Below are 22,540 nucleotides of genomic sequence, written 5' to 3' on the forward strand. Positions count from 1 at the left end.
AAAAGGAGCTCCTCCCCCCCAACCCTTTCACTGAACTCCCCACTCACCAAACTTATATCTCCGCTCTCAGCTTACAATTTGCATGCCATTTGCAGGCTGCACCCAGACCTCTGTATTTATACTTTTTGAAGTTGAAACTGCAGCAACCAGATTGGACTGGTTAGCTGCTTAACTAATCAGCTACTCTGCAGTACAGCTCGTTAATCCCTGCCTAAGACTGGAAGAAACTTAACTTTCTTACAAACAAAAGAACAAAGAACAAAGATAATTACAGCACAGGAACAGGCCCTTCGGCCCTCCAAGCCTGCGCCGATCCAGAGCCTCTCTCTAAACATGTCGCCTATTTTCTAAGCTTCTGTATCTCTTTTCTTCCTGCCCAATCATGTATCTGTCTAGATACATCTTAAAAGACTCCATCGTGCCCGCATCTACCACCTCCGCTGGCAATGCGTTCCAGGTGCCCACCACCCTCTGCGTAAAGAACTTTCCACGCATATCCCCCCTAAACTTTTCCCCTTTCACTTTGAACTCGTGTCCTCTAGTAATTGAAACCCCCACTCTGGGAAAAAGCCTCTTGCTATCCACCCTGTCTATACCTCTCATGATTTTGTACACCTCAATCAGGTCCCCCCTCAACCTCCGTCTTTCTAATGAAAATAATCCTAATCTGCTCAACCTCTCTTCATAGCTAGCGCCCTCCATACCAGGCAACATCCTGGTGAACCTCCTCTGCACCCTCTCCAAAGCATCCACATCCTTTTGATAATGTGGCGACCAGAACTGCACGCAGTATTCCAAATGTGGCCGAACCAAAGTCCTATACAACTGTAACATGACCTGCCAACTCTTGTACTCAATGCCCCGTCCAATGAAGGAAAGCATGCCGTATGCCTTCTTGACCACTCTATTTACCTGCGTTGCCACCTTCAGGGAACAGTGGACCTGAACACCCAAATCTCTCTGGACATCAATTTTCCCCAGGACTTTTCCATTTACTGTATAGTTCACTCTTGAATTGGATCTTCCAAAATGCATCACCTCGCATTTGCCCTGATTGAACTCCATCTGCCATTTCTCTGCCCAACTCTCCAATCTATCTATATTCTGCTGTATTCTCTGACAGTCCCCTTCACTATCTGCTACTCCACCAATCTTAGTGTCGTCTGCAAACTTGCTAATCAGACCACCTATACTTTCCTCCAAATCATTTATGTATATCACAAACAACAGTGGTCCCAGCACGGATCCCTGTGGAACACCACTGGTCACACGTCTCCATTTTGAGAAACTCCCTTCCACTGCTACTCTCTGTCTCCTGTTGCCCAGCCAGTTCTTTATCCATCTAGCTAGTACACCTTGGACCCCAAGCGCCTTCACTTTCTCCATCAGCCTGCCATGGGGAACCTTATCAAACGCCTTACTGAAGTCCATGTATATGACATCGACAGCCCTTCCGTCTTAACTTACTTTACTTTTTTTTATTCATTCATGGGATGTGGGCATCACTGGCCAGGCCAGCATTTATTGCCCATCCCTAATGGCCCTTGAGAAGGTGGTGGTGAGCTGCCTTCTTGAACCGCTGCAGTCCATGTGAGGTAGGTATATCCACAGTGCTGTTAGGAAGGGAGTTCCAGGATTTTGACCCAGCGACAGTGAAGGAATGGCGATATAGTTCCAAGTCTGGATGGTGTGTGACTTGGAGGGGAACTTGCAGGTGGTGATGTCCCCATGCATCTTCTGCTCTTGTCATTTGAGGTGGAAGAGGTCATGGGTTTGGAAGGTCCTGTCTGAGGATAGGGATATGAGAACAGTGTGGGAAAAAGACATTGAAGTGGATGATCAACCATGATCATACTGAATGGTGGGGCAGGCTCGATGGGCTGAATGGCCTACTCCTGCTCCTGTGTTCCTATGCTCCTATAAAACCTGGTGAATGCATCTTGTAGATGGTACATTGCTGCTGCCACTGTGCGTCGGTGGTGGAGGGAGTGAATGTTTGTGGATGGTGTGCCAATCAAGTGGGCTGCTTTGTCCTGGATGGTGTCGAGCTTCTTGAGTGTTGTTGGAGCTGCACCCATCCAGGCAAGTGGAGAGTATTCCATCACACTCCTGACTTGTGCCTTGTAGATGGTGGACAGGCTTTGGGGAGTCAGGAGGTGAGTTACACAGAGCAGTGGGAGGTATTCAAAGGGGAGATTCAAGGGGTTCAGAGTAAAAGTGCCCACAAAGGAAAAGGGTGACTCGGCCAAATCTAGAGCCCCATAGATGTCAAGGAGCTCACAGGGTAAGATAAGGCAGAAAAGGAAAGCTTATGTCCGACACCAAGAACTCAATACTGCAGAAAGCCGAGAGGAGTATAGAAAGTGGAGGGGTGAAATCAACAAGGAACTTAGCAAAGCAAAGAGTGGGCATGAAAGAATATTGGCAAGCAAAATCAAGGTGAACCCAAAGATGTTTTATCAATACATTAAGAGTAAGAGGATAACTAAGGAGAGAGTAGGGCCCATAAAAGACCAAGAAGGCAACCTATGTGCAGGGACGGAAGATGTTGGTATTGTTCTTAATGAATACTTTGTGTCTGTCTTCACCAAAGAGGGGGATGATGCAGATATTGTAGTTAAGGAGAAGTGATTGGATGTGAGAAACATAGGAAGAGAGGAAGTATTAATGGGATTAGCATTCTTGAAAGTTGATAAACCACCAGGGCCAGATGAAATGTACCCCGGGCTGTTAAAAGAAGCGAGAGAGAAAACAGAGGAAGGTCTGACCATCATTTTCCAGTCCTCACTGGATACAGGTGTGGTGCCGGAGGATTGGAGAATTGCTAATGTTGTACCTCTGTTTAAAAAGGGAGCGAAAGATAGTCCGAATAATTACAGGCCAGTCAGTCAAACCTCAGTAGTGGGCAAATTATTGGAATCTATTCTGAGACACAGGATAAACTGTCACTCAGAAAGGCACAGGTTAGTCAAGGATAGTCAGCATGGATTTGTTAAGGGAAGATCTTGTTTGACGTGCAGCATAGTGGCGCAGTGGTTAGCACCACAGCCTCACAGCTCCAGCGACCCAGGTTCGATTCTGAGTACTGTCTGTGTGGAGTTTGCAAGTTCTCCCTGTGTCTGCGTGAGTTTCCTCCGGGTGCTCCGGTTTCCTCCCACAGCCAAAGACTTGCAGGTTGATAGGTAAATTGGCCATTAGAAAAATTGCCCCTAGTGTAGGTAGGTGGTAGAAGAATGGTGGGGATGTGGTAGAGAATATGGGATTAATGTAGGATTAGTATAAATGGGTGGTTGATGGTTGGCACAGACTCGGTGGGCCGAAGGCCCTGTTTCAGTGCTGTATCTCTAAATAAATAAACTTGATCGAATTTTTTTAAGTAACAAGGAAGATTGATGAGGGTAGTGCAGTTGATGTGGTCTACATGGCTTTTGACAAGGTCCCACATGGCAGACTGGTTAAAAAAAATAAAAGCTCATGGGATCCAGGGAAATGCAGCAAGGTGGATACAAAATTGGCTCAGTGGCAGGAAACAAAGGGTAATTGTTGACAGGTGTTTTAGCGACTGGAGGGCTGTTTCCAGTGGTGTTCCGCAGGGCTCAGTACTGGGTACCCTGTTTTTTGTGGTGGATATTAACAATGTGGATGTAAATGTAGGGACATGATCAAGACGTTTGCAGATGACACAAAGATTGACGTGTGGTAGATAGCGAGGAGGATAGCTGTAGGCTACAGGAAGTTATTGATGATCTGGTCAGATGGGCAGAAAAGTGGCAAATGGAATTCAGCTTGGATAAGTGTGAGGTGATACATTTGGGGAGGTAAAACAAGGCAAAGGAAAACATGATTAATGGGAAAATACTGAGAAGTGTAGAGGAAGTGAGGGACCTTGGAGTGAATGTCCACACATCCCTGAAGGTAGCAGGACAGGTCGATAAGGTGGTTAAGAAGGCATATGGAATCCTTTCTTTTATTAGCCGAGGTATAGAATATAAGAGCAGGGAGGTTATGCTGGAACTGTATAACTCATTGGTTCGGCCACAACTTGAGTACTGTGTGCAGTTCTGGTCACCTCATTACAGAAAGGATGTAATTGCACTAGAGAGGGTACAGAGGAGATTTACGAGGATGTTGCCAGGACTGGAAAAATGCAGCTATGAGGAAAGATTGGATAGGCTGGGGTTGTTCCCCTTGGAACAGAGAAGGCTGAGGGGAGATCTGACTGAAAAGTACAAAATTTTTGAGGGGCCTGAATAGAGTGGAGGTGAAGGGTCTATTCACCTTAGCAGAGAGGTTGATGACAAGGGGGCATAGATTTAAAGTGATTGGTAGAAAGATTAGAGGGGAGATGAGGAAAATCTTTTTCACCCAGAGGGTGGTGATGGTCTGGAACTCACTGCCTGAAAGGGTAGTTGAGGCAGAGACTCTCAACTCATTTAAAAGGAGTCTGGATATTCACCTCAAGTGCCGTAATCTGCAGGGGTATGGACCAAATGCTGGAAGGTGGGATTAGAATGAGTGGATCGTTTATCGATCCACGGTGGGCCAAGTGGCCTCTTTCTGTGTGGTAAACATTCTATGATTCTGGGAGCCTGGCTCTTTCCTGCTCCTGTCCACGATTATCCGAATGTTAGCTCGGTGCAGGAGCTCACAGTGACTGCTCTCCCAATATTATCCGAATGCTTGCAATTCTGGTCGCCACACTACCAGAAGGACGTGGAGGCTTTGGAGAGGGTACAGAGGAGGTTTACCAGGATGTTGCCTGGTCTGGAGGGCATTAGCTATGAGGAGAGGTTGGATAAACTCGGATTGTTTTCACTGGAACGACGGAGGTGGAGGGGCGACATGATAGAGGGTTACAAAGTTATGAGCGGCATGGACAGAGTGGATAGTCAGAAGCTTTTTCCCAGGGTGGAAGAGTCAGTTACTAGGGGACATAGGTTTAAGGTGCGAGGGGCAAAGTTTAGAGGGGATGTGCGAGGCAAGTTTTTTACACAGAGGGTGGTGAGTGCCTGGAACTTGCTGCCGGGGGAGGTGGTGGAAGCAGGTACGATAGCGACGTTTAAGAGACATCTTGACAAATATATGAATAGGATGGGAATAGAGGGATATGGGCCCCGGAAGTGCAGAAGGTTTTAGTTTAGGCAGGCATCAAGATCGGCGCAGGCTTGGAGGGCCGAATGGCCTGTTCCTGTGCTGTACTGTTCTTTGTTCTTTGTTCTTTATTATCCGAATGTTAGCTGGGTGCAGGAACTCACAGTGACTGCTCTCCCATTATTTCCATTTCTAGTGCCTGATAAACCCAAGTTTCTAGATCTGGATTTACAAAAGAAAAAACTTAGATGGGATCCACTGAAGAACTGCAACGGTCCAATCCTTAACTATCAGGTATGTCTAGACACTGTCTGCGACTGAATTCTCTCTGTGCAGACACTATCTGTGACTTGTGGCTCTTTGTCTACATGCTGTCTGTGACTGAACTCAACTCTCTGCAGACAACTGCCTGTGACACATTGTTCTCTCTGTGTCTAGACGCTGCCTGTGACTGATTCCTCTGTGTCTAGACGCTGCCTGTGACTAATTTTGCTCTGTGTCTAGACTCTGTCTGTGATTGAGGCCTCTCCCTGTGTTTAGACACTGTCTGTGACTGATTCCTCTCTCTGTCTAGATGCTATCTGTGAATAATTTTTTTTTATTATTCATTCAGGGGATATGCGCATCACTGGCCAGGCCAGCATTTATTGCCCATCCCTAATTGCCCTTGAGAAGGTGGTGGTGAGCTGCCTTCTTGAACCACTGCAGTCCATGTAGGGTAGGTACACCCACAGTGCTGTTAGGAAGGGAGTTCCAGGATTTTGACCCAGCGACAGTGAAGGAACGGTGATATAGTTCCAAGTCAGGATGGTGTGTGACTTGGAGGGGAACTTGCAGGTGGTGGTCATAGAGTCGTACAACTTAGAAACAGGCCCTTCGGCCCACCGCGTCCATGCCGACCATAATGCCTATCTATACTAATCCCACCTGCCTGCATTAATTCCATATCCCTCTATGCCTTGCTCATTCAAGTACCTGTCCAGATGCCTCTTAAATGTCACTACTGTTCCTGCCTCCACCACCTCCTCAGGCAGCTCATTCCAGATACCCACTATTCTTTGTGTGAAAAATTTACCCCTTTAAACCTCCTCCTTCTCACCTGAAATCTATGCCCTCTAGTTTTACTCACCTCTACCATGGGAAACAGACTCTGGCTATCTACCCTATCTCTGCCTCTCATAATTTTATATCCCTCTATTATGTCCCCTCTCAGCCTCCTGCGCTCCTTCGGCGACCAGAACTGTACACAGTACTCCAAATGTGGCCTAACCAACGTTATGTACAACTGTAACATGACGTCCCAATTCTTGTACTCAATGCCTCGGCCGATGAAGGCAAGCATGCCATACGCCTTCTTCACCACCCTGTCTACCTGCGTTGCCACTTTCAGGGAGCTATGTACTTGCACCCCAAGGTCTCTCTGCTCAACAACACTCCCCAGGGCCCTGCCATTCACTGTATATGTCCTGCCCTGGTTTAACTTCCCAAAATGCATCACTTCACACTTGTCTGTGTTAAATTCCATTTGCCAATCCCTTGCCCACTTTCCCAGTTGATCTATATCCTGTTATAACCTTAGACAACATTCTTCACTCTCCACTATACCACCAATTTTGGTGTCATCTGCAAACTTACTGATCATTCCCCCTACATTCACATCCAAGTCATTAATATATATGATAAACAACAGAGGGCCCAGCACCGATCCCTGTGGCACACCACTGGTCACCGGCCTCCAATCTGAAAAACAATCCTCCACTACCACCCTCTGCCTCCTATCACCAAGCCAATTTTGTATCCAATTGGCTAGCTCACCCTGGATCCCATGTGTTCAAACCTTCTGGACCAGCCTACCATGCGGGACAAAGAACAAAGAACAGTACAGCACAGAAACAGGCCATTCAGCCCTCCAAGCCTGCGCCGATCTTGATGCCTGTCTAAACTAAAACCTTCTGCACTTCCGGGGACCGTATCCCTCTATTCCCATCCTATTCATGTATTTGTCAAGATGCCTCTTAAACATCTCTATGGTACCTGCTTCCACCACCTCCCCCGGCAGCAAGTTCCAGGCACTCACCACCCTCTGTGTAAAGAACTTGTCTCGCACATCCCCTCTAAACTTTGCCCCTCGCACCTTAAACCTATGTCCCCTAGTAACTGACTCTTCCACCCTGGGAAAAAGCTTCTGACTATCCACTCTGTCCATGCCGCTCATAACTTTGTAAACCTCTATCATGTCGCCCCTCCACCTCCGTCGTTCCAGTGAAAACAATCCGAGTTTATCCAACCTCTCCTCATAGCTAATGCCCTCCAGACCAGGCAACATCCTGGTAAACCTCTTCTGTACCCTCTCCAAAGCCTCCACATCCTTCTGGTAGTGTGGTGTCCAGAATTGCACGCAATATTCTAAGTGTGGCCTAACTAAAGTTCTGTACAGCTGCAGCATGACTTGCCTATTTTTATACTCTATGCCCCGACCGATGAAGACAAGCATGCCGTATGCCTTCTTGACTACCTTATCCACCTGCGTTGTCACTTTCAGTGACCTGTGGACCTGTACACCCAGATCTCTCTGCCTGTCAATACTCCTAAGGGTTCTGCCATTTACTGTATTCTTCCCACCTGCATGAGATCTTCCAAAATGCATTTCCTCACATTTGTCCGGATTAAACTCCATCTGCCATTTCTCCGCCCAAGTCTCCAACCGATCTATATCCTGCTGTATCCTCTGACAATCCTCATCACTATCCGCAACTCCACCAACCTTTGTGTCGTCCGCAAACTTACTAATCAGTCCAGCTACATTTTCCTCCAAATCATTTATATATACTACAAACAGCAAAGGTCCCAGCACTGATCCCTGCGGAACACCACTAGTCACATCCCTCCATTCAGAAAAACACCCTTCCACTGTTACCCTCTGTCTTCTATGACTGAGCCAGTTCTGTATCCATCTTGCCAGCTCACCTCTGATCCCGTGTGACTTCACCTTTTGTACCAGTCTGCCATGAGGGACCTTGTCAAAGACTTTACTGAAGTCCATATAGATAACATCCACTGCCCTTCCTTCATCAATCATCTTTGTCACTTCCTCAAAAAACTCAATCAAATTAGTGAGACACGACCTCCCCTTCACAAAACCATGCTGCCTCTCGCTAATAAGTTCGTTTGTTTCCAAATGGGAGTAAATCCTGTCCCGAAGAATCCTCTCTAATAATTTCCCTACCACTGACGTAAGGCTCACCGGCCTATAATTTCCTGGATTATCCTTGCTACCCTTCTTAAACAAAGGAACAACATTGGCTATTCTCCAGTCCTCTGGGACCTCACCTGTAGCCAATGAGGATGCAAAGATTTCTGTCAAGGCCCCAGAAATTTCTTCTCTTGCCTCCCTCAGTATTCTGGGGTAGATCCCATCAGGCCCTGGGGACTTATCTACCTTAATGCTTTGCAAGACACCCAACACCTCCTCCTTTTTGATAATGAGATGACTGAGACTATCTCCACTCCCTTCCCTAGGCTCATCATCCACCAAGTCCTTCTCTTTGGACCTTGTCAAAGGCCTTGCTAAAGTCCATGTAGACAACGTCCATCACCCTGCCCTCGTCAATCCTCTTGGTCACTTCCTCGAAAAACTCAATCAAATTCGTGAGACATGATTTCCCACGCACAAAGCCATGCTGACTATCCCTAATCAGACCTTGCCTTTCCAAATGCATATAAATCCTGTCTCTCAGAATCTTTTCCAATAACTTTCCCACCACTGATGTAAGGCTCACCGGCCTGTAGTTTCCCTGGCTTATCCCTGCTGTCCTTCTTAAATAAAGGCACAACATTAGCTATCCTCCAGTCTTCCGGTACCTCACCCGTGGCTAACGATGATACAAAAATCTCTGCCAGGGCCCCAGCAATCTCCTCCCTTGCTTCCCAGAGCATCCGAGGATACACCTGGTCAGGCCCTGGGGATTTATCCACCTTCATGCGCTTCAAAACCTCCAACACCTCCTCCTTTGTAATGTTGATATGCTCCAGGATATCACTGTTCCCTCCCTTGAAATCACTAGCTTCCACGACCTTCACGGTAAATACAGACGAGAATTATTCATTTAAGCCCTCGCCCATTTCCCGTGGCTCCACACATAGATTGCCACACTGATCCTTAAGGGGACCTACTCTCTCCCTAGCTACCCTTTTACTCTTAATATACTTATAGAATCTTTTAGGATTCTCCTTTATCTTATCTGCCAGGGAAATCTCATGGCACCTTTTCACCCTCCTAATTTCCTTAAGTGTACTCCTACATCCCTTATACTCCTCGAGGGACTCGCTTGATCCCAGCTGCCTATACCTGACATATGCCTCTTTCTTTGTCCTGACCAGACCCTCAATATCCCTCGTCAACCAAGGTTCCCTAAACTTGCCAGCCTTGCCCTTCAATCTAACAGGAACATGTCAGCCCTGAACTCTTCCTATCTCACTTTTAAAAGCCTCCCACTTACCAGACGTCCCTTTACCTGTAAACAGCCTCTCCCATTCAACTTTTGAGAGTTCCTGTCTGATGCCATCGAAATTAGCCTTCCCCCAATTTAGGACTTCAACCTGAGGACCAGTCCTATCCTTTTCCATAACTATCTTGAAGCAAATAGAGTTATGGTCACTGGTCCCAAAGTGCTCCCCCACTGACACATCAACCACCTGCCCATCCTCATTTCCTAAGAGGAGGTCAAGTGTAGCCCCTTCTCTAGTAGGGCCATCCACATACTGCTTCAGAAAACTATCCTGGACACACTTAACAAATTCTTCCCCATCTGATCCCTTCGCACTAAGGCAGTCCCAGTCAATATTAGGGAAGTTAAAATCACCTACTATTACAACCCTATAATTCCTACACCTATCTGTGATTTCCCTACATATATGCTCCTCCAATTCCCTCTGACTATTGGGGGGCCTATAGTATAATCCCATCAAAGTGATCACCCCTTTCTTATTTCTAAGTTCTACCCATATGGCCTCGCTGGATGTTCCCCCCGGGATATCCTCTCTAAGTACTGCCGTGATGTCCTCCCTAATCAATAGTGCAACTCCCCCTCCTCTCTTACCTCCACCTCTGTCACGCCGGAAGCATCGGTACCCCGGAACATTGAGCTGCCAGCCCTGCCCATCCCTCAACCACGTTTCCGTAATAGCTATATCACAATCCCATGTACTGATCCATGCTCTGAGTTCATCTGCCTTACCTGTAAGGCTTCTTGCATTTAAGTAAATGCAGTTTAGCCGACCAGACCTTCCACACTCCCTGTCCTGCCCCTGCCCGGCCTGCCTACTGGACTTGCTTGCTTTAACCTCTACATTTGCCTCAACTATCTGATCGGAGAGACTACTACTTTGGGTCCCACCCCCCTGCCAGACTAGTTTAAACCCTCCCGAGTGGTACAAGCAAACCTCCCTGCAAGGATATTGGTCCCCTTCCAGTTCAGATGCAACCCGTCCCTCTTGTACAGTTCACCTCTGCACCAGAAGAGACCCCATTGATCCAAGTAGCTGAAGCCCTCCTGCCTACACCAGCTCTTCAGCCACACATTCATTTGCCTTATCCTCCTATTCCTACCCTCACTTGCACGTGGCACAGGGAGTAATCCTGAGATTACAGCCCTAGAGGTCCTGCTTTTTAACCTTCTGTCTAACTCCCTATATTCACTTTGCAGGACCTCATCTTTCTTTCTGCCTATGTCGTTAGTACCAATATGGACCACGACCTCTGGCTGCTCACCCTCCCCTTTCAGAATGTCCTGCAGCCACTCCGAGACATCCTTGACCCTCGCACCAGGGAGGCAACATACCATCCTGGAGTCTCGTTTGTGGCCACAGAAACGCCTATCTGCACCCCTTACGATTGAATTCCCCTATCACTATCGCTCTTCCAACCCTTTTCCTCCCCTGCTGTGCAGCAGAGCCATCCGTGGTGCCACGAACTTGACTGTTGCTGCTTCCCCCTGGGAGGTCATTCCCCACAACAGTATCCAAAGCGGTATATCTGTTTGAGAGGGGGATGGCCACAGGGGACTCCTGCACTACCTGCCTGCGCCTACTACTCTGTCTGGTGGTCACCCATCCCTTTTCTGCCTGTGCAGCCATTACCTGCGGTGTGACCACCTCACTAAACGTGCTATCCTCAGCATTGCGGATGCTCCACAGTGAATCCACCCGCAGCTCCAGCTCCTTAATGCGGGTAGTCAGTAGCTGCAGATGGATACACTTCCTGCACACATGGTCATTAGGGACACTGGAAGCATCCCTGATTTCCCACATAGTGCAGGAGGAGCAGATCATGGGGCTGAGCTCTCCTGTCATGACTTACCCTTAGATTAATTAGTTACTCCCTTAATTAAAAAATACTAATTACACTAGGGGCCTTGTTCTACCCACTACAATCTAAAATTCTTTAAAAAAATACTTTAGTAGTACTCACCTTATCTCCAGAGGTTTTATTTTCAACAAAAAAAACTTACCCCTTAGTTTTATGATATTCTAACAGCTGCTACTCACCAACCAGTCACCTTGCAGCTCTCCTGTGATGTCACTGTTGGCTTTTTTATCAAAACTCAGGTGCGTTGTCTCTGCTCTTCTTAAACACCGCCGGTCTCACTCAGTCTCAGGGGTGTTCACATGTATTTGCTGCCCTTGTCCTTCTAGTTGGTAGAGATCGCGGGTTTGGAAGGTGCTGTCTAAGGAGCCTTGGTGCGGTGCTGCAGTGCATCTTGTAGATGGTACACACTGCTGCCACTGTGCGTTGGTTGTGGAGGGAGTGAATGTTTGTAGATGGGGTGCCAATCAAGCGGGCTGCTTTGTCCTGGATGGTGTCGAGCTTCTTGAGTGTTGCTGGAGCTGCACCCATCCAGGCAAGTGGAGAGTATTCCATCACACTCCTGACTTGTGCCTTGTAGATGGTGGACAGGCTTTGGGGAGTCAGGAGGTGAGTTATTCACCTCAGGATTCCTAGCCTCTGACCTGCTCTTGTAGCCACGGTATTTATACGGCTACTCCAGTTCAGTTTCTGGTCAATGGTAGCCCCTAGGATGTTGATAGTGGGGGATTCAGCGATGGTAATGCCATTGAATGTCAAGGGGAGATGGTTAGATTCTCTCTTGTTGGTGATGGTTATTGCCTGGCACTTGGGTGGCGCGAATGTTACTTGCCACTTATCAGCCCAAGCCTGGATATTGTCCAGGTCTTGCTGCATTTCTACACGGACTGCTTCAGTATCTGAGGAGTCACGAATGGTGCTGAACATTGTGCAATCATCAGCGAACATCCCCACTTCTGACCTTATGATTGAAGGAAGGTCATTGATGAAGCAGCTGAAGATGGTTGGGCCGAGGACACTACCCTGAGGAACTCCTGCAGTGATGTCCTGGAGCTCAGATGATTGACCTCCAACAAACACAGCCATCTTCCTTTGCGCTTGGTATGACTCCAGCCAGCGGAGGGTTTTCCCCCTGGTTCCCATTGACCTCAGTTTTGGTAGGGCTCCTTGATGCCATACTTGGTTAAATGCTGTCTTGATGTCAAGGGCAGTCACTCTCACCTCACCTCTCGAGTTCAGCTCTTTTGTCCATGTTTGAACCAAGGCTGTAATGAGGTCAGGAGCTGAGTGGCCCTGGCAGAACCCAAACTGAGTGTCACTGAGCAGGTTGTTGCTAAGCAAGTGCCACTTGATGGCACTGTTGATGACACCTTCCATCACTTTACTGATAATTGAGAGTAGGCTGATGGGGTGGTAATTGGCCGGGTTGGACTTGTCCTGCTTTTTGTGTACAGGACATACCTGGGCAATTTTCCACATTGCAGGGTAGATGCCAGTGTTGTAGCTGTACTGGAACAGCTTGGCTAGGGGCACGGCAAGTTCTGGAGCACAGGTCTTCAGTAATATTGCTGGAATATTGTCAGGACTCATAGCCTTTGCAGTATCCAGTGCCTTCAGTCGTTTCTTGATATCACATGGAGTGAATCGAATTGGCTGAGGTTTGGCATCTGTGATGCTGGGGACCTCAGGAGGAGGCCGAGATGGATCATCAACTCGGCACTTCTGGCTGAAGATTGTTGCAAATGCTTCTGCCTTATCTTTCGCACTGATGTGTTGGGCTCCCCCATCATTGAGGATGGGGATATTTGTGGAGCCACCTCCTCCCAGTTAGCTGTTTAATTGTCTACCACCATTCACGACTGGATGTGGCAGGACTGCAGAGCTTAGATCTGATCCGTTGGTAATGGGATCGCTTAGCTCTGTCTATTGCATGCTGCTTATGCAGTTTGGCACGCATGTAGTCCTGTGTTGTAGCTTCACCAGGTTGACACCTCATTTTGAGGTATGCCTGGTGTTGCTCCTGGCATGCCCTCCTGCACTCTTCATTGAATCAGGGTTGGTTTCCTGGCTTGATGGTAATGGTAGAGTGGGGGATATGCCGGGCCATGAGGTTACAGATTGTGGTTGAGTACAATTCTGCTGCTGCTGATGGCCCACAGCGTCTTATGGATGCCCAGTTTTGAGCTGATAGTGTCACACAACACGATGGACGGTATCCTCAATGTGAAGGCGGGACTTCGTCTCCACAAGGACTGTGTGGTGGTCACTCCTACCAACACAGTCATGGACAGAAGTATCTGCAGCAGGCAGATTGGTGAGGACGAGGTCAAGTATGTTTTCTTGTTAGTTCCCTCACCACCTGCCACAGACCCAGTCTAGCAGCTATGACCTTTTGGGCTCGGTTAGTAGTGGTGCTACCGAGCCACTCTTGTTGATGGAACACCCAAATCTCTCTGGACATCAATTTTCCCCAGGACTTTTCCATTTACTGTATAGTTCATTCTTGAATTGGATCTTCCAAAATGCATCACCTCGCATTTGCCCTGTTTGAACTCCATCTGCCATTTCTCTCCCCAACTCTCCAATCTATTTATATTCTGCTGTATTCTCTGACAGTCCCCTTCACTATCTGCTACTCCACCAATCTTAGTGTCGTCTGCAAACTTGCTAATCAGACCTCCTATACTTTCCTCCAAATCATTAATGTATATCACAAACAACAGTGGTCCCAGCACGGATCCCTGTGGAACACCACTGGTCACACGTCTCCATTTTGAGAAACTCCCTTCCACTGCTACTCTCTGTCTCCTGTTGCCCAGCCAGTTCTTTATCCATCTAGCTAGTACACCTTGGACCCCATGCGCCTTCACTTTCTCCATCAGCCTACCATGGGGAACCTTATCAAACGCCTTACTGAAGTCCATGTATATGACATCGACAGCCCTTCCCTCATCAATCAACTTTGTCACTTCCTCAAAGAATTCTATTAAGTTGGTAAGACATGACCTTCCCTGCACAAAACCATGTTGTCTATCACTGATGAGCCCATTTTCTTCCAAATGGGAATAGATCCTATCCCTCAGTATCTTCTCCAGCAACTTCCCTACCACTGACGTCAGGCTCACCGGTCTATAATTACCTGGATTATCCCTGCTACCCTTCTTAAACAAGGGGATAACATTAGCAATTCTCCAGTCCTCCGGGACCTCACCCGTGTTTAAGGATGTTGCAAAGATATCTGTTAAGGCCCCACCTATTTCCTCTCTCGCTTCCCACACTAACCTGGGACAGATCCCATCCGGACCTGGGGACTTGTTCACCTTAATGCCTTTTAGAATACCCAACACTTCCTCCCTCCTTATGCCGACTTGACCTAGAGTAATCAAACATCTGTCCCTAACCTCAACATCCGTCATGTCCCTCTCCTCGGTGAATACCGATGCAAAGTACTCGTTTAGAATCTCACCCATTTTCTCTGACTCCACGCATAACTTTCCTCCTTTGTCCTTTAGTGGGCCAATCCTTTCTCTAGTTACCCTCTTTCTCCTTATATATGAATAAAAGGCTTTGGGATTTTCCTTAACCCTGTTTGCTAAAGATATTTCATGACCCCTTTTAGCCCTCTTAATTCCTCGTTTCAGATTGGTCCTACATTCCCGATATTCTTTCAAAGCTTCGTCTTTCATCAGCCGCCTAGACCTTATGTATGCTTCCTTTTTCCTCTTAGCTAGTCTCACAATTTCACCTGTCATCCATGGTTCCCTAATCTTGCCATTTCTATCCCTCATTTTCACAGGAACATGTCTCTCCTGCACGCTAATCAACTCTCTTTAAAAGCCTCCCACATATCAAATGTGGATTTATCTTCAAACAGCTGCTCCCAATCTACGTTCCCCAGCTCCTGCCGAATTTTGGTATAGTTGGCCTTCCCCCAATTTAGCACTCTTCCTTTAGGACCACTCTCGTCTTTGTCCATGAGTATTCTAAAACTTACGGAATTGTGATCACTATTCCCAAAGTAGTCCCCTACTGAAACTTCAACCACCTGGCCGGGCTCATTCCCCAACACCAGGTCCAGTATGGCCCCTTCCCGAGTTGGACTATTTACATACTGCTCTGGAAAACCCTCCTGGATGCTCCTTACAAATTCTGCTCCATCTAGACCTCTCACACTAAGTGAATCCCAGTCAATGTTGGGAAAATTAAAATCTCCTATCACCACCACCCTGTTGCTCCTACATCTTTCCATAATCTGTTTACATATTTGTACCTCTATCTCATGCTCGCTGTTGGGAGGCCTGTAGTACAGCCCCAACATTGTTACCGCACCCTTCCTATTTCTGAGTTCTGTCCATATTGCCTCACTGCTCGAGTCCTCCATAGTGCCCTCCTTCAGCACAGCTGTGATATCCTCTTTGACCAGTAATGCAACTCCTCCACCCCTTTTACCTCCCTCTCTATCCCGCCTGAAGCATCGATATCCTGGGATATTTAGTTGCCAATCATGCCCTTCCCTCAACCAAGTCTCAGACTCTGTGTCTAGACTCTGCCGCTGATTCCTCTCGCTGTAGATGCTGTCTGTGACTAATTTCGCTAAGTGTCCAGACGCTGTCTGTGAATGATTTCTCTCCCTGTGTCTAGACACTGCCTATGACAGATTCCTCTTTCTGTAGCTGCTGTCTGTGACTGATTTTTCTCTGGGTCTAGACGCTGTCAGTGTCTGATTTTTCTCCCTGTGTCTAGATGCTGTCTGTGACTGATTCGTTTCTCTGTGTTTAGGTGCGGTCTGTGACATATTCCTCTCTCTATGTCTAGACGCTGTCAGTGACTGATTCCTCTCCCTGTGTCTGGACGCTGTCTATGACTGATTTCTCTCTCTGTAGATGCTGTCTGTGATTGATTCCTCTTTCTGTGTCTAGACGCTGTCTGTGACTGGTATCTCTCTGTGTCTAGATGCTGTCTGTGACTGATTCCTCTCTCTGTGTCTAGACGCTGTCTGTGACTGGTATCTCTCTGTGTCTAGATGCTGTCTGTGACTGATTCCTCTCTCTGCAGACACTATCTGTGACTGTTTTCTCTCTGTGTCGAGATGCTGTCTGTCACTGATACCTCTCTCTAGATGCTGTCTGGGACTGATATCCCTGATGTTTTTGACATTCGTCTTCTCATCTCCTTGCAGATAACAATAATTGAATGGTGGGACCATAATGAAAAATTTACCGAGGAAAAGGTTTTCAATTTTTCTGCGAATGTATCTCTGATGCAATTGAATGAGATTCAATGTGCAACCAAGTACAACATTTCACTGCGAGCTCGGAGCTCCATGGGCTGGGGCCCCTCCAGCAATCAGTCAAGGCATTCCACAGCTTCAGGTTGGTCAATGTCCCCATTCAGCTCAGACAACATCAGCCTAACCAGCACCACAGGGAGAGCCCAACCTGGAGAATAACAGGGCAATTCGAGGGGCTCCATGTACCCTCGGCCTCCTACACTGAAACCTGTCCTTGTCCAATGGCAAGATTAGGGAACCATGGATGACAGGTGAAATTGTGAGACTAGCTAAGAGGAAAAAGGAAGCATACATAAGGTCTAGGCGGCTGAAGAAAGACGAAGCTTTGAAAGAATATCGGGAATGTAGGACCAATCTGAAACGAGGAATTAAGAGGGCTAAAAGGGGTCATGAAATATCTTTAGCAAACAGGGTTAAGGAAAATCCCAAAGCCTTTTATTCATATATAAGGAGCAAGAGGATAACTAGAGAAAGGATTGGCCCACTCAGGGACAAAGGAGGAAAGTTATGCGTGGAGTCAGAGAAAATGGGTGAGATTCTAAATGAGTACTTTGCATCGGTATTCACCGAGGAGAGGGACATGACGGATGTTGAGGTTAGGGACAGATGTTTGATTACTCTGGGTCAAGTCGGCATAAGGAGGGAGGAAGTGTTGGGTATTCTAAAAGGCATTAAGGTGGACAAGTCCCCAGGTCCGGATGGGATCTATCCCAGGTTAGTGTGGGAAGCGAGAGAGGAAATAGCTGGGGCCTTAACAGATATCTTTGCAGCATCCTTAAACACGGGTGAGGTCCCGGAGGACTGGAGAATTGCTAATGTTGTCCCCTTGTTTAAGAAGGGTAGCAGGGATAATCCAGGTAATTATAGACCGGTGAGCCTGACGTCAGTGGTAGGGAAGCTGCTGGAGAAGATACTGAGGGATAGGATCTATTCCCATTTGGAAGAAAATGGGCTTATCAGTGATAGGCAACATGGTTTTGTGCAGGGAAGGTCATGTCTTACCAACTTAATAGAATTCTTTGAGGAAGTGACAAAGTTGATTGATGAGGGAAGGGCTGTCGATGTCATATACATGGACTTCAGTAAGGCGTTTGATAAGGTTCCCCATGGTAGGCTGATGGAGAAAGTGAAGGCGCATGGGGTCCAAGGTGTACTAGCGAGATGGATAAAGAACTGGCTGGGCAACAGGAGACAGAGAGTAGCAGTGGAAGGGAGTTTCTCAAAATGGAGACGTTTGACCAGTGGTGTTCCACAGGGATCCGTGCTGGGACCACTGTTGTTTGTGATATACATAAATGATTTGGAGGAAAGTATAGGTGGTCTGATTAGCAAGTTTGCAGACGACACTAAGATTGGTGGAGTAGCAGATAGTGAAGGGGACTGTCAGAGAATACAGCAGAATATAGATAGATTGGAGAGTTGGGCAGAGAAATGGCAGATGGAGTTCAATCAGGGCAAATGCGAGGTGATGCATTTTGGAAGATCCAATTCAAGAGTGAACTATACAGTAAATGGAAAAGTCCTGGGGAAAATTGATGTCCAGAGAGATTTGGGTGTTCAGGTCCACTGTTCCCTGAAGGTGGCAACGCAGGTCAATAGAGTGGTCAAGAAGGCATACGGCATGCTTTCCTTCATCGGACGGGGTATTGAGTACAAGAGTTGGCAGGTCATGTTACAGTTGTATAGGACTTTGGTTCGGCCACATTTGGAATACTGCGTGCAGTTCTGGTCGCCACATTACCAAAAGGATGTGGATGCTTTGGAGAGGGTGCAGAGGAGGTTCACCAGGATGTTGCCTGGTATGGAGGGCGCTAGCTATGAAGAGAGGTTGAGTAGATTAGGATTATTTTCATTAGAAAGATGGAGGTTGAGGGGGGACCTGATTGAGGTGTACAAAATCATGAGAGGCAGAGACAGGGTGGATAGCAAGAAGCTTTTTCCCAGAGTGGGGGATTCAATTACTAGAGGACACGAGTTCAAAGTGAGAGGGGAAAAGTTTAGGGGGGATATGCGTGGAAAGTTCTTTACGCAGAGGATGGTGGGTGCCTGGAACCCCTTGCCAGCGGAGGTGGTAGACGCGGGCACGATGGCGTCTTTTAAGATGTGTCTAGACAGATACATGAATGGGCAGGAAGAAAAGAGATACAGACCCTTAGAAAATAGGCGACATGTTTAGAGAGAGGATCTGGATCGGCGCAGGCTTGGAGGGCCGAAGGGCCTGTTCCTGTGCTGTAATTTTCTTTGTTCTTTGTTCAATACCAGTTGGTCAGAGTGAGCAGGAGAGTGGGATTTCTACAGCACCTTTAACATACATATACCAATTAGGAGCAGGAATAGGAATAGGCCACTCGGCCCTTCGAGCCTGCTCCGCCATTCAATAAGCTCATGGCTGAACTGATTACTCCACATTTCCACCTACCCCTGATAACCTTTCACCCCCTTGCTTATCAAGAATCTATCTACCTCTGCCTTAAAAATATTCAAAGTCTCTGCTTCCACTGCCTTTTGAGGAAGAGAATTCCAAAGACTCATGACCCTCAGAGAAAAGATTTCTCCTCGGCTCTTAAATGGGCGACCCCTTATTTTTAAACAGTGACCCCTAGTTCTAGATTCTCCCACAAGGGGAAACATCCTTTCCACATCCACCCTGTCAAGACCCCTCAGAATCTTACATGTTTCAATCACGTCGCCTCTTACTCTTCTAAATTCCAGCGGATACAAGCCTAGCCTGTCCAACCTTTCCTCTCTGAATTTTACATTCCTGTTATCCCAGACTATCGTTGAATAATTAAAGTTCCCCATTATGACTGCTCCATAATACTTGCACCTCTCTGTAATTTCATAGAGTTATAGAGAGATACAGCACTGAAACAGGCCCTTCAGCCCACCGAGTCTGTGCCGACCATCAACCACCCAGTTATACTAATTCTACGTTCATCCCATATTCCCTACCACATCCCCATAATTCTCCTACCACCTACCTATACTAGGGGCAATTTATAATGGCCTATTTACCTATCAACCTGCAAGTCTTTGGCTGTGGGAGGAAACCGGAGCACCCGGAGGAAACCCACGCGGTCACAGGGAGAACTTGCAAACTCCACACAGGCAGTACCCAGAATTGAACCCGGGTCACTGGAGCTGTGAGGCTGCGGTGCTAACCACTGTGCTGGAGCTGTGAGACTGCGGTGCTAACCACTGCGCTGGAGCTGTGAGGCTGCGGTGCTGACCACTGCGCTGGAGCTGTGAGGCTGCGGTGCTAACCACTGCGCTGGAGCGGTGAGACTGCGGTGCTAACCACTGCGCTGGAGCTGTGAGGCTGCGGTGCTGACCACTGCGCTGGAGCGGTGAGACTGCGGTGCTAACCACTGCGCTGGAGCTGTGAGGCTGCGGTGCTAACCACTGCGCTGGAGCGGTGAGGCTGCGGTGCTGACCACTGCGCTGGAGCTGTGAGGCTGCGGTGCTAACCACTGTGCTGGAGCTGTGAGACTGCGGTGCTAACCACTGCGCTGGAGCTGTGAGGCTGCGGTGCTGACCACTGCGCTGGAGCTGTGAGGCTGCGGTGCTAACCACTGCGCTGGAGCGGTGAGACTGCGGTGCTAACCACTGTGCTGGAGCTGTGAGGCTGCGGTGCTGACCACTGCGCTGGAGCGGTGAGACTGCGGTGCTAACCACTGCGCTGGAGCTGTGAGACTGCGGTGCTAACCACTGCGCTGGAGCTGTGAGGCTGCGGTGCTAACCACTGCGCTGGAGCGGTGAGACTGCGGTGCTGACCACTGCGCTGGAGTGGTGAGACTGCGGTGCTGACCACTGCGCTGGAGCTGTGAGGCTGCGGTGCTGACCACTGCGCTGGAGCTGTGAGGCTGCGGTGCTGACCACTGCGCTGGAGCGGTGAGACTGCGGTGTTAACCACTGCGCTGGAGCGGTGAGGCTGCGGTGCTAACCACTGCGCTGGAGCGGTGAGACTGCGGTGCTGACCACTGCGCTGGAGTGGTGAGACTGCGGTGCTGACCACTGCGCTGGAGCGGTGAGGCTGCGGTGCTGACCACTGCGCTGGAGCTGTGAGACTGCGGTGCTAACCACTGCGCTGGAGCTGTGAGGCTGCGGTGCTAACCACTGCGCTGGAGCGGTGAGACTGCGGTGCTAACCACTGCGCTGGAGCTGTGAGACTGCGGTGCTAACCACTGCGCTGGAGCGGTGAGACTGCGGTGCTAACCACTGCGCTGGAGCTGTGAGACTGCGGTGCTAACCACTGCGCTGGAGCGGTTAGACTGCGGTGCAAACCACTGCGCTGGAGCTGTGAGGCTGCGGTGCTAACCACTGCGCTGGAGCTGTGAGGCTGCGGTGCTAACCACTGCGCTGGAGCGGTGAGGCTGCGGTGCTAACCACTGCGCTGGAGCGGTGAGACTGCGGTGCTAACCACTGCGCTGGAGCTGTGAGGCTGCGGTGCTAACCACTGCGCTGGAGCTGTGAGGCTGCGGTGCTAACCACTGCGTCACTGTGCCGCCCCAATAGGTGATCTTGATCTCTTTCCCGACCCTCTGTCGCTGTCTCTTTCTCTCTTTCTCTTTCTCTCCCAACCACACCCCCCCATCTCTCTTTCCCCCTCCCTCTCTCTGTGTCTCTCTCTCACTCCCCGCTCCCTTTCCCACCAACTCCTTGAACCAAGCGAAAACAGCAGAGGTGGCTGATACCAGCGCCCCTGCACCGCAAACCGCCAATCAGCGCTCACACTGCCTGGACATCCCACTGTCAGTCAGTAACAGACAGGCATCCACAATCCCACAGATGCAGGTCCCACCTACCCCTCTGCCAGTCGGGCACGAACAGGAGAGCCATGGGCAGTGGGCTGTCTGTCACAGAGGACTGTCAGGCCGGATTCTGGCCCAAGGGCCATATGTTGGACAACTCTGATTTAGAAGGACAAGGACAAGAGTTACATGGGACCACCACCTGCAAGTTCCCCTCCTAACCACACCCCATTCTGACTTGGAACTATATAGTCATTCCTTCATTGTCACTGGGTCAAAATCCTGGAACTACCTCCCGAACAGCACTGTGGGTTACCGACACTAGATGGGCTGCAGTGGTTCAAGAGGGCAGCTCTTTCATTTTTTTTTCATTCCTTGCAGATTTGTTCCTCTACAAGGTTAGCTTGCGTGGGAGTTTAAGGGTGTGGGGAGAGATTAAGAAACAGGAGCAGAAGTAGACCATTCGGCCCCTCAAGCCTGTTCTGCCATTCGATATGATCACGGCTGATCTGCTTCAACTCCACTTTCCCGCCTGCTCCCCAAATCCCTTGATTCCTTGAGCGACCAAAAATCTATCTATTCCAGCCTTAAATGTATTCAATGATGGAGCATTCACAACCCTCTGGTGTAGAGAATTCCAAAGATTTACAACCCTTTGAGTGGAGTAATTTCTCCTCATCTCAGTCCTGAATGATTGACCTCTTATCCTGAGACTGTGTCCCCACATTCTAGATTCCCGGACCAGTGGGAACAATCTCTCAGCTTCTACTCTATCCAGCCCTTTCAGAATCTTGTATATTTGAAAGAGTGATCGGGAAGGTGGGATTAGACTGGGTGGTGTATGTTATAGGCTCACAGTACACCAGTCTGGTGTATACTAGCCAGGAGGCACATATTACATGTCTATCCCAAACAGTGTACCTCAGCACAGTCTGCTGTGTGAGCATGGGGACAGGTAGAGGATGTATGTGGCTAACACTCAGACCCTGACTGGAACATCCTATCTTGCAGGACCTCGCGTTCCAGACGTTCCTCTCTCTGTTT

General features: G+C 48.5%; 1 protein-coding gene across 1 annotated transcript in view; it reads left to right on the forward strand.

The window, feature by feature from the left end:
* LOC137366516 (uncharacterized) overlaps positions 1 to 22,540 on the forward strand; it is a gene marked incomplete at its 3' end in the record, with an annotated part of 78,576 nt that overhangs the window by 55,969 nt on the left and 67 nt on the right. Inside the window, exons 4-6 of the mRNA XM_068028310.1 lie at positions 5,288 to 5,385; positions 16,635 to 16,827; positions 22,508 to 22,540. The exon at positions 22,508 to 22,540 is cut by the window's right edge and continues 67 nt beyond it. Of these exons, the coding sequence (XP_067884411.1) occupies positions 5,288 to 5,385; positions 16,635 to 16,827; positions 22,508 to 22,540 (324 nt within the window). The remainder of the gene's footprint in view (positions 1 to 5,287; positions 5,386 to 16,634; positions 16,828 to 22,507) is intronic.

This window comes from Heterodontus francisci, unplaced genomic scaffold (assembly GCF_036365525.1).
Source record: "Heterodontus francisci isolate sHetFra1 unplaced genomic scaffold, sHetFra1.hap1 HAP1_SCAFFOLD_1051, whole genome shotgun sequence".
NCBI lineage: Eukaryota > Metazoa > Chordata > Chondrichthyes > Heterodontiformes > Heterodontidae > Heterodontus > Heterodontus francisci.